Source organism: Biomphalaria glabrata, chromosome 18, assembly GCF_947242115.1.
Source record: "Biomphalaria glabrata chromosome 18, xgBioGlab47.1, whole genome shotgun sequence".
NCBI lineage: Eukaryota > Metazoa > Mollusca > Gastropoda > Planorbidae > Biomphalaria > Biomphalaria glabrata.
Window position 1 is genome coordinate 16,331,412 of NC_074728.1, and position 14,355 is coordinate 16,345,766.

At 35.2% G+C, this 14,355-nt stretch overlaps 1 protein-coding gene across 3 annotated transcripts in view; it reads left to right on the plus strand.

Moving 5' to 3' along the window:
* LOC106077573 (midnolin homolog) overlaps positions 1-14,355 on the plus strand; it is a 38,560-nt gene that overhangs the window by 17,967 nt on the left and 6,238 nt on the right. For 2 of the 3 annotated variants that reach the window (XM_056017077.1, XM_056017078.1), the window contains exons 4-6: positions 10,953-11,079; positions 12,034-12,185; positions 12,959-13,145. In XM_056017077.1, coding sequence (XP_055873052.1) covers positions 11,077-11,079; positions 12,034-12,185; positions 12,959-13,145 — 342 coding nt within the window. In that variant the 5' untranslated portion in view covers positions 10,953-11,076. Of the gene's footprint in view, positions 1-10,952; positions 11,080-12,005; positions 12,186-12,958; positions 13,146-14,355 lie in introns of all 3 variants that reach the window. The other variant, XM_056017079.1, reaches the window with a different exon arrangement.

The following is a 14,355-nucleotide window of genomic DNA, read 5'->3' on the forward strand; positions in this document are numbered from 1 at the left end:
ATTAATTAGGTTACAGTCAAACAGAATAGTCTTTTGTAAACTCTTTCCCGGGGTTTGTTTGTTAGCAGTTAGATGTGTTGGGTCTGTACGTTTGTACATATTGGAATTCCATTAGTACTTCGCGGACTTAGTATTTTTACTATTTTTCTTTGACCAAACTTCTATTTCCAACTAACTGAACATTTCTTGACTTTCTGAATAACTAGACTTCATGCACAAGTTCAAGTATTCCTTTGTATAGAAAACAATCCATGGAGTAGGCTAGTTATTACAGTTTCCTTATTCCTGAACACTAAATACAACATTCCTTTCAGGGACAGATTGACAATTCCAAACAAACTCTTTTTATTCTCATTGCGCTGGGAACAAAAAAAGGTGTGTGGTATTTGGAACAGGGGAGATGATTACTTTTGTGTTTCCAGCCCAACGGTGTCTGCTAATCAAACTCATTTATCTTTGTCTTTTCTCTCCATTTGGCACAAAACTGGGGAAATGTTCAGCTGCTCACCGCCTACCTATACAGATTTTATTTGGGTAACTAAAAAATAGCTTGACACCGTTCTGTTTATGTAACGCCATAGAGAAAACTAGAGAACTTGTCTCTAAATATTGAACGTGGTTGAACTGTAGTGGTTAAACTGTGGATGTTGTAAGAACCAAGCGCTGGAATCACTTAGCCAAGTCTCTTAGTGAACTAGACGTTCAGGTTTGAATGATGTGTCCACCTCGAGCCGAGGGGCAGTGGCCTTTATCTCTCACCTGGGACATTTTTATATCAGCGTCCATGGTTTCTGGTCAGTGTCAGGTGCTAATGGAAAGAAAGATTCAGAAAGGGTTTGAAAAGAGAATGAAGAGGGACGCGTTGTTTAGCCTACTAACATGAACATCTCTGAATAGTAAACAACAAGCAAAATATAGACAGAATCTTTAAAAAACAAACAAAACGTATCTAAAGGGGAAGAACTCCGTCCTTAAAACTATATCTACCAATAATGTACAAGTTATTTCCTTATTCGATATCAAACAAAATAATTGATTACCACTATTTAATTGGGTCATTGAGTATTTTTGTTTATTGATTCATGTTTTGTTAGGTACAATATGTAATTGTTTAAAGTATCAACTTGATCGGAGAAAGTGTGAGGAAGTAGCGTCAACAATTATTTAAGGAGACTAAACCCAACAAATTTAGCAATATATGTGAATACTGAAGTAATGAATTACTGGCAATTAATTGTCTGATTGGTTACTTAAAAAAAAATTGATTCATGTCAATTAATAATTTTGTGAAGTTTTTGTTCGACCCTAGAAAATTTGTGGGAGAAATAAAGTGTATACACTTTTTACCAGACAGAGTGAGTTGATACAAACTTAGTAAAAAACCTCGCAATCGACATTTATCTACCAGGACTTGTACGATCAATTATTAATTAGACAAAGTTTCTGATTCAAGTCGAGATTTTTTTTTTCCACGTAAGTTCATGTCACGTCAGTGTCCTCCTACATGTAAAGTGTATTAAAATTACGTCAGTGTCCCCCTACATGTAAAGTGTATTAAAATAACGTCAGTGTCCTCCTACATGTAAGGTGTATTAAAATAACGTCAGTGTCCTCCTACATGTAAGGTGTATTAAAATAACGTCAGTGTCCCCCTACATGTAAAGTGTATTAAAATAACGTCAGTGTCCTCCTACATGTAAAGTGTATTAAAATAACGTCAGTGTCCTCCTACATGTAATGGGTATTAAAATAACGTCATTGTCCTCCTACATGTTATGTGTATTAAAATAACGTCAGTGTCCTCCTACATGTTATGTGTATTAAAATAACGTCAGTGTCCTCCTACATGTAAGGTGTATTAAAATAACGTCAGTGTCCCCCTACATGTAAAGTGTATTAAAATTACGTCAGTGTCCTCCTACATGTAATGGGTATTAAAATAACGTCATTGTCCTCCTACATGTTATGTGTATTAAAATAACGTCAGTGTCCTCCTACATGTAAGGTGTATTAAAATAACGTCAGTGTCCTCCTACATGTAAAGTGTATTAAAATTACGTCAGTGTCCTCCTACATGTAATGTGTATTAAAATAACGTCATTGTCCTCCTACATGTAATGTGTATTAAAATAACGTCAGTGTCCTCCTACATGTAATGTGTATTAAAATAACGTCAGTGTCCTCCTACATGTAATGTGTATTAAAATAACGTCGGTGTCCTCCTACATGTTATGTGTATTGAAATAACGTCAGTGTCCTCCTATATGTAAGGTGTATTGAAATATCGTCAGTGTCCACCTACATGTAATGTGTATCAAAATAACGTCAGTGTCCTCCTACATGTAATGTGTATTGAAATAACGTCAGTGTCCTCCTACATGTAATGTGTATTGAAATAACGTCAGTGTCCTCCTACATGTAATGTGTATTGAAATAACGTCAGTGTCCTCCTACATGTAATGTGTATTGAAATAACGTCAGTGTCCTACATGTTATGTGTATCAAAATACGTGTCCCTCTAACAGAATCAATCCACTGTTTCAATATCATACGCATTGGATTTCACAATTCAAAATGTGCATTTTGTTCCCCTCGTCTCGAGACTTATCACTGTTTCAATCCTTGGTCAAATCAAAGTATTAGATCCTAAGGCACGCTCAGCGTGTGTTAGATCCCGCGCTAATCTCTTGGCATCTCCTGTGGGAATTTCCATTGATGTCTGGCCAACTCAGCGCTTTGGTCCACTGTACTCTGACCTTGTAATGGAAAATGTTGGCCCATTCCTTTTTTCATGTTATATTATCACGGGTCTGTTCGGACTGTGGCTGTTCTTATAATTAAAAACTTCCCACATGAATTCATCCACTTCTCTACTACAAATTACTTTTTCCAATTTTAAAATTGGAACTATCAAAAAATCAAACAAAGCATTAGAGTTTATTAAAAGAAATTTCTATAAATCAAATAAGAACATAAAACTAAAATGTTATTTAACCTTGGTTAGGCCAATAATAGAATATGTATCCTCTGTTTGGGACCCCTCAACTCAAGAAAACATTAATAAACTGGAACAGACACAAAATAAAGCAGTGAGATTCATAACAAACGAATATTCACATTTGACTAGAGGAACACCTTTAGTAAAATCACTAAATTTAGAAAGCCTTCAGGACAGAAGACTCAAAAGTAAAGTAGTAATTATACATAAAACACTGAACCATAATCTTCAAATACTATACATAAAACACTTAACCCAAATCTTCAAATACAAAAACAAAATTTAATAAAATACTCAGACACAAAGATAAAGGCACATTCCTCGTTCCATATGCTAGGACAAATCTGTACAAATGCTCTTTCTTCCCCAGCGCTATAAGAGCATGGAATGGGTTGCCTGAGCCAGCCAGGAAAACAAGTGACTTAGCAGAATTTAAGTCACTGGTTAACATGAATGACTAACTAAATGCATGACGCGTAGGACGTAATCATCTTCTTTTTTGAAGTAACATCTGTATTATATAAGATATAAGATTTTGAATTCAATATAGGTCACTTTTGTAACGGCCTCCAAAGTTGAGTCTGTAGTTTAAACATGGAAGCAAATCTATCAACAGCCAGCTTTTTTTTTTTTTAAGTCCTGTGTACACGGAAGTTTTGATGTGTGAAATATTTTAATATATTATAGCATAATTTTTGTGGATTTTTAATACCGTCGGATCAAATTTCCAATTCTTTTGTAGCACAGAGTAATGTTAAGTACTTATGTGGCAGAAGTGATCAAATGGCGACCTTGACATTTGGTCTTTTTATTTCAAAATCGCACTCGATCTTCCATGGTTAAAAAAATTGTCCTTTTCTCATTGACATTTAAGTAATCAAGTGGAAACAAAGAGAAGATTCATTTCTACTGGGAAATCCCCAAATGTTATATATATATATATATATAATTATTATAAATAGATATATCCCCCCAGACACATTCACACACAAACAATAGAAAAACTGTTTCCTTTATTTTTAAACTAATATGATCGTTCATGAAATGTTTGCTTATTGTCGATGTTGTGTGACTTAGACTAGGGAAGCATTGTTATTAAGGTACATACGTAAATTTTTATTAACGCAATCATATACAAAAAATAACATTATACGGTTTAAACTAGCATATAGATCCTCATTGTAGCCTACTGACGTGTCTAGATGTTTGTTACAAAGAGATTACTTTGCATGTAGATGTGTCCTATAGATTTACCGTTTTGCTCTGCATACCTGTCATTGGAATGATAGTTTGGACTCCTGGCTGACAATGTGATAGATCACTGAGTTACGACGTTTAGTTATTGATGATATTTGAATCCAGGAGCTATGTCTCTCTACAGTACAAGAACACGTACAAGATGATATTTGAATCCAGGAGCTATGTCTCTCTAGAGTACAAGAACACGTACAAGCCGTCAGTTTGGCTCACAATCCAAATCCAAAGGAGGCATATTTATGGAGGCGCCGACATGTATGGAGGGAAAAAGACAAGTTACACACTGATAATAACCTTAACTAGTGTGTACGTATTAGAGACCAATATAACTTAAAAATACACAATCTTGTTAGAAAGTAATATAACGTTTAAATACACATTCTTTTTAAAAATACATCTAACCTTCAAATATAATCTTGTTTGGACCTAGAATAAAATTATTACAAAATAACAAAGCATTGAACATGTGAACTAGTCACTAGTCACTTTTATGAATTCATTTTTTTTGTTTAAATATTAAGTTAATTGTGCCCCATTTCTTTGAACTGTTTATTTGTCAATAGTTTTATGTCACCGCTTCCTTGGAGACTTTGATGAAACCATAGACATTAAACACAAATACTTGAACATCCTAGAGGGCAGACAACTCTGCTGACCTGGTTCTTACCCAACACCCTTACACAGAGCAGGGAGTCAATTGTATGTAGGTTTGATGTTTTCATATAGAACTTTGACAGCTAAACACACAAAAAAAAAGGGGGGGGGGAGGAGGACATCTCACAATCGAGAAGAACAGCTACTTCCTCTTTTCTTTGACCCCCCTCCCGTACACTCCACCACAATAAAAAAAAATGGGGTGGGGGGGTGACATTTCGCAGCCCCGAGTGCTTGACCTTTCTTTAGGAGACAGTGTTCCTGGTTAGAATCTCACTTGTGAGGGAAACGATTTGTGTCGTTCCGGAGACATTTGAACTTGCACTCATTTGATGTCTGCCCCATTCTTTCTCAGTGTCCACATTCTTATGTCACACAGTCTGGAGATACCCGAGCTGATCGAATTAGGCTAGATAAAGTTACAGTTTATGGTCTATTGCTTTCTGTCAGTAATTTTAAGAATTTGTCAACTAAGGAAAAGGGGGGGGGAGTCGTAGGACGACGACATGGTGTATTTGTTTTTTTTTTATTTATTTTTTTAAATTTGATTTGATTTCTTTGGACTGCAAGACCATGAAAACATGGACTCGTTACAACAATTTTATCGAGAGCATTCTAATTCTTTTTTTTCATCATGCACTACACATACTATACCCTTTTGATATATTGGTCAGGTATTTGTTTCCTTCACTTTGTTAACGTCGTAGCCACAGACCTTTATATATATATATATATATATATATATATATATATATATATATGTATATATATATATATATATTATACATAGACTTGGAAACGGAAACACATTGTTATCCGATAATGATCAGATCGCAGACCTATATTTATCTTTCTGTATTTAAATATATGTATATATTGTTCAGTACGTAATTTTTTCAAGCTGTAAGGGAAGTCGCCCCTATTCTAGGAAAATCTGTCTTAGAAAAGTAATGATCTTTAGTTTTCAAAGATTAGAAATCATGCAATACATTTTGCGAATTTTAAACAGAATGGGCTATTAATCACAGAACTACATATTTACTCAAATCTATGATATAAAGCTATTTCCTGTTAGTTTCCATAGAGATTTTGTCTCGAAAAGCATAGATCGGAATAATACAAAACTGTTGATTTTATTATTATTTTTTTAAATTTTTAGATTGTACATTTAATAGATTACATAGATCTTTCTATACTAAAAATTGCAAAATAATAATTATGAGATGAGAGTGCTCTTATTTTCTATATTTAATTACTCGGACTACATGTACTATATCTAAACAATTAATTATATTTAACATGGGTTAGGGTTGAAAAAACAACAACTTTAGTTCTTATAGCTACTTTACAAAACAACGCCTTATTACAGCTTATTTTGAAGTTTTTCGCGACATTTTGGTGTAGTATTAGAGATGTCCTTGTCCAGTCTAGGTATAATATATAGGCTGGTCATAGCAATCACCTAATTGGAATGTGTAGGCGACATCTATTACAAAAGCGGATAGTTGTGTTAGTCTGATAAGCCATAAAGAAGAATTAATTCGATGCACAAAAGACTTTTTATTTAAATAGAGTGTCCGTATACGAAGGTTGCAGGTTTGCTACCCGCAAATGGACAAGTTTAAAGACGTATACTTTTTGTATATGCAGACGACATCAATGCCTGAGTCCTAGATTTGATTGTGTGGTGTCTGTCTTAAAGAACTCTCTGTTTGAATGTAAAGAAGTGAACAGACTTGTAACAAGACAACGTGCAGACTTTACTACCCACCGCTTAGGGTTCATCTCCTCCACAAGGGATGTGTTACACACACTGTCCAGCTTGCATGTCTGACACTAATAACTAGAGGGTGTGTTAGACACACTGGCCAGCTTCCATGTCTGGCACTAATAACGAGAGGATGTGTTACACTGGCCAGCTTCCAAGTCTGGCACTAATAACTAGAGGGTGTGTTAGACACACTGGCCAGCTTCCATGTCTGGCACTAATAACGAGAGGATGTGTTACACACACTGCCCAGCTTCCCAAGTCTGGCACTAATAACTCTGCCCACTGACCGGAATCAATAGAACATGAAGTTCTATTGGCTTACACGGTGAATATGATTGTGTGAACTAAGAGGTCACGTGAGCAAGGTCTTTCTACGAGACTGATGTCACAGAACTCAGAGCTTACATCAATCATACATTACCTGCATAGAAAATAAACTAATATCATTTTGTACCAGTGTGTACTTTATAAACACAAACATACACACACACACACACACATATATATATATATACCACACATAAATATTTGAGAGACTTGAGGAGAGTTAGCCAACATAACTTTTTTCACACTTTCAAAACACGTTACACACATATCATCCAAGATCAATACATTACATATATATGAACATAAATAACCAAATACAAGTCAGTCAACGTATACAGATGACAAGGTAATGCACATCCATATCTTGAATAGAATTTCGTCCCTTACAGCCCTACATCTCTACACCACACACACAAACATTTGCCACACAGATCTATACACCACACACAAATATTTGCCACACAGATCTCTACACCACAACTATTTGCCACACAGATCTCTACACCACACACAAATATTTGCCACACAGATCTCTACACCACACAACTATTTGCCACACAGATCTCTACACCACACACAAATATTTGCCACACAGATCTCTACACCACACACACAAACATTTGCCACACTTATCTCTACACCACACACACACACACATTTGCCACACAGATCTCTACACCACACACAAACATTTGCCACACAGATCTCTACACCACACACAAACATTTGCCACACAGATCTCTACACCACACACATAAACATTTGCTACACAGATCTCTACACCACACACACAAACATTTGCCACACAGATCTCTACACCACACACACAAACATTTGCCACACTTATCTCTACACCACACACACACACACACATTTGCCACACAGATCTCTACACCACACACAAACATTTGCCACACAGATCTCTACACCACACACAAATATTTGCCACACAGATCTCTACACCACACAACTATTTGCCACACAGATCTCTACACCACACACAAATATTTACCACACAGATCTCTACACCACACACACAAACATTTGCCACACTTATCTCTACACCACACACACACACACATTTGCCACACAGATCTCTACACCACACACAAACATTTGCCACACAGATCTCTACACCACACACAAACATTTGCCACACAGATCTCTACACCACACACATAAACATTTGCTACACAGATCTCTACACCACACACACAAACATTTGCCACACAGATCTCTACACCACACACACAAACATTTGCCACACTTATCTCTACACCACACACACACACACATTTGCCACACAGATCTCTACACCACACACAAACATTTGCCACACAGATCTCTACACCACACACAAACATTTGCCACACAGATCTCTACACCCACACACAAACATTTGCCACACAGATCTCTACACCACACACAAACGTTTGCCACACAGATGTCTACACCACACACAAACATTTGCCACACAGATCTCTACACCCACACACAAACATTTGCCACACAGATCTCTACACCCACACACATCTCTAACTAAATCTCTCCCAAGTTTTAACTCTTTCCCCCCGACCCGTACAAACTGTTTCTCTGTTCAACAGCAGCGTTAATTATGGGCCTAAGGGCAGCATTGGAGCAACTGGGTGCTCTGTTGTAGGTCCCTCGGGCCAGTTCGTCAGGCCGGAATAATAACTGTCATTATCGGGAGCAAAATGATTTGCTTTGTACGGCCTCGTTCTGGAGAAAAAAACAACAACGACTCAAAAGTCGTTACAATGTCCTTCAAATTGTTGATTGAAACACAAAGTAATAGTGCAGTGAGGTCTCCACGTCAGGTTGGTACAGGCTAAATTGGATAGAATGATCTGACTAGTAGTAGAAGTAACCGACAACTGACGTGTTGATTGGATTCTGTTACCGGATGTGTGCAAGCTCTTGTTTCAAAATGTAATTTTGATTTACAGGGGAGACTATCACATTATGATATTCACTCTATCCACTCGTGATCCCTTGTCTCTAGTTGGTACTTTGGTTAGTTGGAATACTTTAGAGATACATACAAACTGTTCAGTCACATTGTAGAATATATTTACGTTAGTCTCTTCATTAGTTATCTTGTGTAATTGGGTTCAAGACTATCGATTGTACACACAGTTACTAAATAATGATGTACACATAAGTAGTGTAATTGCTATACTCCATTGATGTAGTAGCTAAAGATTCAATAGAATATAAGACAAGGCTTTTGGTCAATATCAATGGCCAATGTTATATCAACTCTCAAAGGTATTGGATTTGTATCACTGGAAATGTATAAGGCTCTTGTTCCATGTATTACCTTTATAGAAAAAACAATTCACTTCAATGTGGCGAGTGAGTCAACACGTCTTTTAGCGACACTCTTTGTAGATCAGTGTGCCAATATTTGAATTGTATTTACTGACACCACAGACAGTGCCATGGCACTAGCGTTTCCTGCCACGTCACCTAAGTTATTGACGTTTTGTAACCTGGTGTGTGACAGCAAGAGACATAAACAGAACACTGATGCGAAACACAAGAGCAGCAGTACTTATTATGATATTTCATTTCAAGACATTTTACACAAGTTAGATCTAGATAACTGATAAGTTGATATTTTTAGTTGACTGTCAGACATTGCAAGTTCATATCTTTAGTTGACTGTCAGACATTGCAAGTTCATATCTTTAGTTGACTGTCAGGCATTGCAAGTTCATATCTTTAGTTGACTGTCAGACGTTGCAAGTTCATATCTTTAGTTGACTGTCAGGCATTGCAAGTTCATATCTTTAGTTGACTGTCAGGCATTGCAAGTTCATATCTTTAGTTGACTGTCAGGCATTACAAGTTCATATCTTTAGTTGACTGTCAGGCATTGCAAGTTCATATCTTTAGTTGACTGTCAGACGTTGCTTCTATCATCTCTGCTACACCCAAACCATTTCAAAATGTGTATCCCATTTTCTTTAGTAACATATTTCAACGAAGCTCAGTTTGAAAACATGTCTATTTGAAAGCCCTCTGATCTGGCGCTTGAGGGTAAATGTGTACAAAACACAGTCATTTGTTCGTGTGACATAATGTCATTGGGACAGGAGATTTCAAAGCGAGATAAATGTCTACACTCTGTCTTGACTTCACCAGATAGTTGAAAACTTTCCCTATTCAGTTCTCTTGTGTTTTTACTGGCCAGTCAGTGCGGCTAATCGCATTGGTTGATAACCTAGCCCACGTAGAAATATTTCAAACATATTTCCCCATCCCCTGCTGAGTAACTCTCCTTCCATTTAGATCTAAGTACGGGCTAGAGGTTGTCCCCCTTTGTTGACACGACCATGTTTGCTTCAATGCTGTCTCCATTAGGACCCCCCCCCCTTTCCTCTCTTTCTTTACCTGGTCCAGAGGTTTATTCCCTGTTTCTAGTGTACTTTGTCTCAGCGACGTGGGCCTACATCTACACTGGGGCACGTAGGATTGTGACATGTTAGTTACACTTTTTACTTTGCCGCTGAAGAGCTCAGTGCTGCCCAGACCACCCGAACTAACACGTCTTGTTGATAAACCGTGGTCACGTGAGCTGTCGGTAGACACGTCTCCAAGAGATTCACCAATCTATACACCAAACATACAAAAGGACTACATCGGTTGCTACCTTCCTTTCCAGTCTAGACTATTTTCCCATGACGCGTAGGACCTAAGCATCTTCTTTTTTGAAGTAACGTCTGTATTATATAAGATAAGATTTACTTGATCTAGATCCCAATTGATAGTTCACATTAGTGAATGCTAGGACCAAACATAGTCTCTGGAGACATACCCTAGATTTCATTAATCTTTCTGTTGACTATAAACAAATATTAATCAATTCATTGTTTGTAATAGAATAGGTAAACTACCATATTTCACCTATTATATCCACAGGTAACATCCAGGTGTACATGTCACAGTGATAGCTCAATCTTCAGAATCTAGATAGCTGCATTACCACCGCCTATGTATCAGTCTAGAAAGTAGCCTTACTTCCCTTGCTGACTTCAATAACTATATGGTATGTTCATTAATTCTTTGTTTTGTAGTTGCTTTTTTTTAAACTGAAGGTAAAAATATTTTTACAAAGAGTTTTAAAACTTCTATTGAATGTGGACTTTTTCTTTTCAGAATGAAATAAGTTAATAAAATATCTTAGAAGAAGGAGCTAATAAAATATCTTAGAAGAAGGAGCTTGCTAAATGACTTTGTTATGTCTAATACATTCTTTAGATTCCAAACAATTGTATATCAGTAAATTTGGAGAATAAACTTTTATTTTTTAGTTTATATTAACTTCATAAGTTGTATTATTAACTAAAACATATGGTATTCCATACATTTGACTGTTATTTCTACCACTTCCTGTTCTCAGACCAAGTTGAAATTTTTTTATTTTTTTTTATTTTTATTTCTGAAATTCTTAATGAGAGCACATGTATTAATAAAAAATTAATGAATTAGTAAATAATTCATAACTGTATATAGAAAATGTACTAAGCAAAGAGGAGATAAACCTTGTGTTTGAGAATTAAGTCATTAGCTAAAAACTAACTAGACTAAAACTCTAGTTTCAATTCAGTCACACAAATTAAAAAAAAAAAAAAAACTTTTGAAAAGGCAGCATGGAAACCTTCTCCCAAATAACCCTCCTCCCCCCCAACTGGTCCACAAAAACTATTGGACCATAGCACTGACCTTAGCTTTGTTTTTAATGAAGTATTCTTTATATTTTAGTTGTTACAATGTCTTACACTGATTGAATTATAGTTTCTTAAGTGTATTGGAAATTTTTAACATGTTATGCAAAGAGACTTCTTTCAATCTCACCAGGAACTAATACATTCTGTAACATTCATGGCACTTAGTTTTTCACCTTATAGCAGTTTGTTTGTATTAATATTGTTTATAAGCTGTCTGAATCTAAATGCTTGTCTTCTACATTAGATACGCTGTGGCTGCTGATTTATTCCAGACATACAGGATGAGACGGCAGGGCAGAGTGACCATAATTTCAAATTTGCTCAGAATTTTGATGGTTCTTGCTGGGGTGAGGGCTCAGGCCATTACATCCGACTCATCTCAAGGTGTTTGTACAGTGAAAGGTCGAGTGTTTACACAAAGAAAGTGAGTCACTGCTCATTTTGTTTTCTCTTAATACTTTGTTTCTATTTGTATATTTGCAATGTCTCTATTCAAGTCACTACTTCATGTACATGGATTTCTTGAACAGCTCAATGATTTTTCTAGAAATTCGACAGATCATGTATATTGTTTGACCATTATATTTTTTCTAAGTATATAAAGAAATTAATTTAAATTTGGCTAGGGAACTAGAACAAACTATACATCTTGGGTATTTCCTCATGTAGAGGCTATTCATTAAAGAGGTGGGTGATTTCAGCTGTTCATTGATTTTGTTACTTAATATTAGTTTCAATACTAGAACATATTTGTAACCATTTATTTTACTTTCTAGACAAATGTTAATTATTTTATATACAAATATACATCTCATTCTATTAGTTACTAGAATTGATTGGACAGGTTTTAAAATATACAATTGATTGCCTTCAGTTTTTTAAAGTCATTTATTGAATCAGCCAGCTTAGGTCTTTATTATTATTATTATTCATGTTTTGTTTAACAACTTAAAAAAAAAAAATCTACATGAACAATAAAATTTCTTTACTTTAAACACAAGTAAACCTTTTCAATACATCCAAAGTACAATTATACCATTTTTATATTCCAACATTCTGGCATTTGAACTCATTATATTTCTTAATTACAAGCAAGTTTAAATAGTGTCTGAGAAAAAAGCAACAACAAAGTATTGCATTGGTATTAACATTTTGTGTCTACATCCATTACAAAATCTATGTTTTCTTTGTTTCCAGTTGGTATGGATTCCTTGTTCACAAAGCCTTCCATAGAGACTATGCCAAGATTCAATACCAGATTACCTATCCAGTGAAAGAGTGCTGTGCCAACTTGTTAATCTATTATGATGATCAGGTGAAACAGCTGCGCTCATCTATGACTTGTGAAGAGAGAGTTGCTGTTCTACCAGCAGACAACAATCAGGTAAGAGTGGCTACTGCAGTCTGACTTGTTTAATTATAGCTTTATTTAGATTTATCAGCGCATCAATAAAAAGCAATGAGCAGGTTTTGGTATTGGGGTATGTCAACTAGTCAGATATGGTGATGTAAAATGCTGTTCCACTTATTTGCTAGTAGTTGTATCTTAAAGGAAACTCTGATGGTTTTGACAATTTTTGACATGTGTTTTTATTTACTGAAAATGAATATATTAATCTTTCTATTTTATTTTCAATAATAACTTAGTAATTGATGTTTTTCTGATGTAATTTTTCTGATCATCCAAAATTGTTCAGATTTTCACAGGGTCTCTATGTGACATACACAAAACTATTAATTTAATCTATTGACTTACTGTATAATCTAAAGCTTTATAGTAAAGTTTACAATGTCAAAAAAGAAATAGATCTTGGTGTACGCAGTTAGGTCTAGATTTTGTAAGCAAAGAAAAAAAAATATGTTAAGAGAAAATCTACAGTGTGCGTGTGTATTTTCTTGCCTGACCATTAAATACACAACAAACACTATCCCTTGGACGTGACCAAATATGCTTAACCTAGGCTAGCATTATAATGACCAGTTTGTTAGAATCAGTCACATGCACAATCTGTTTACTTTTTGGAACAGAAAGGGGTGTAGATCAAAATGTACTCTTTTTTTCTTGAGTTGGTTATCCTATTGCTTTATACCTAATACTTATGTAAATAACTGTACCATAGCTATGGACTAGGCCATCACTAAGCCTAACAGCCACTGTAAGAATGAAGCGATATGATTGGTTACATCTAGATTTGCTTTCTATTTGTTGAGGCAAGTGACATATGCCTAACTTAAAAACAAAATATCAAAGAACCCCATTATTTTTTTAGATGTCAAGAATTTTCTGTCTAATTTATTAAATGTAAATAATTCTAAGCATTTAAATAAAGTTTTTTAAAATGTTTACCATTTCAACTTTTTAGGTAGAATTTAAACATGTCAATAACTCAAATTTGAAAAAATCATCAGAGTTTCCCTTTAACTTAAGTTGATTTTAGTTTTGTTTAAGCATTAGTTTCATTTTTCATCTCTACTAGATTATCATTTAGTTATATTTTATATTACAGATGTTACTTCAAAAAATTTATATTATTTTGTTGTAGTTGTTTTGTTTACTAATTCGAATCAGACATCCATCCATTTAAAATAAACAT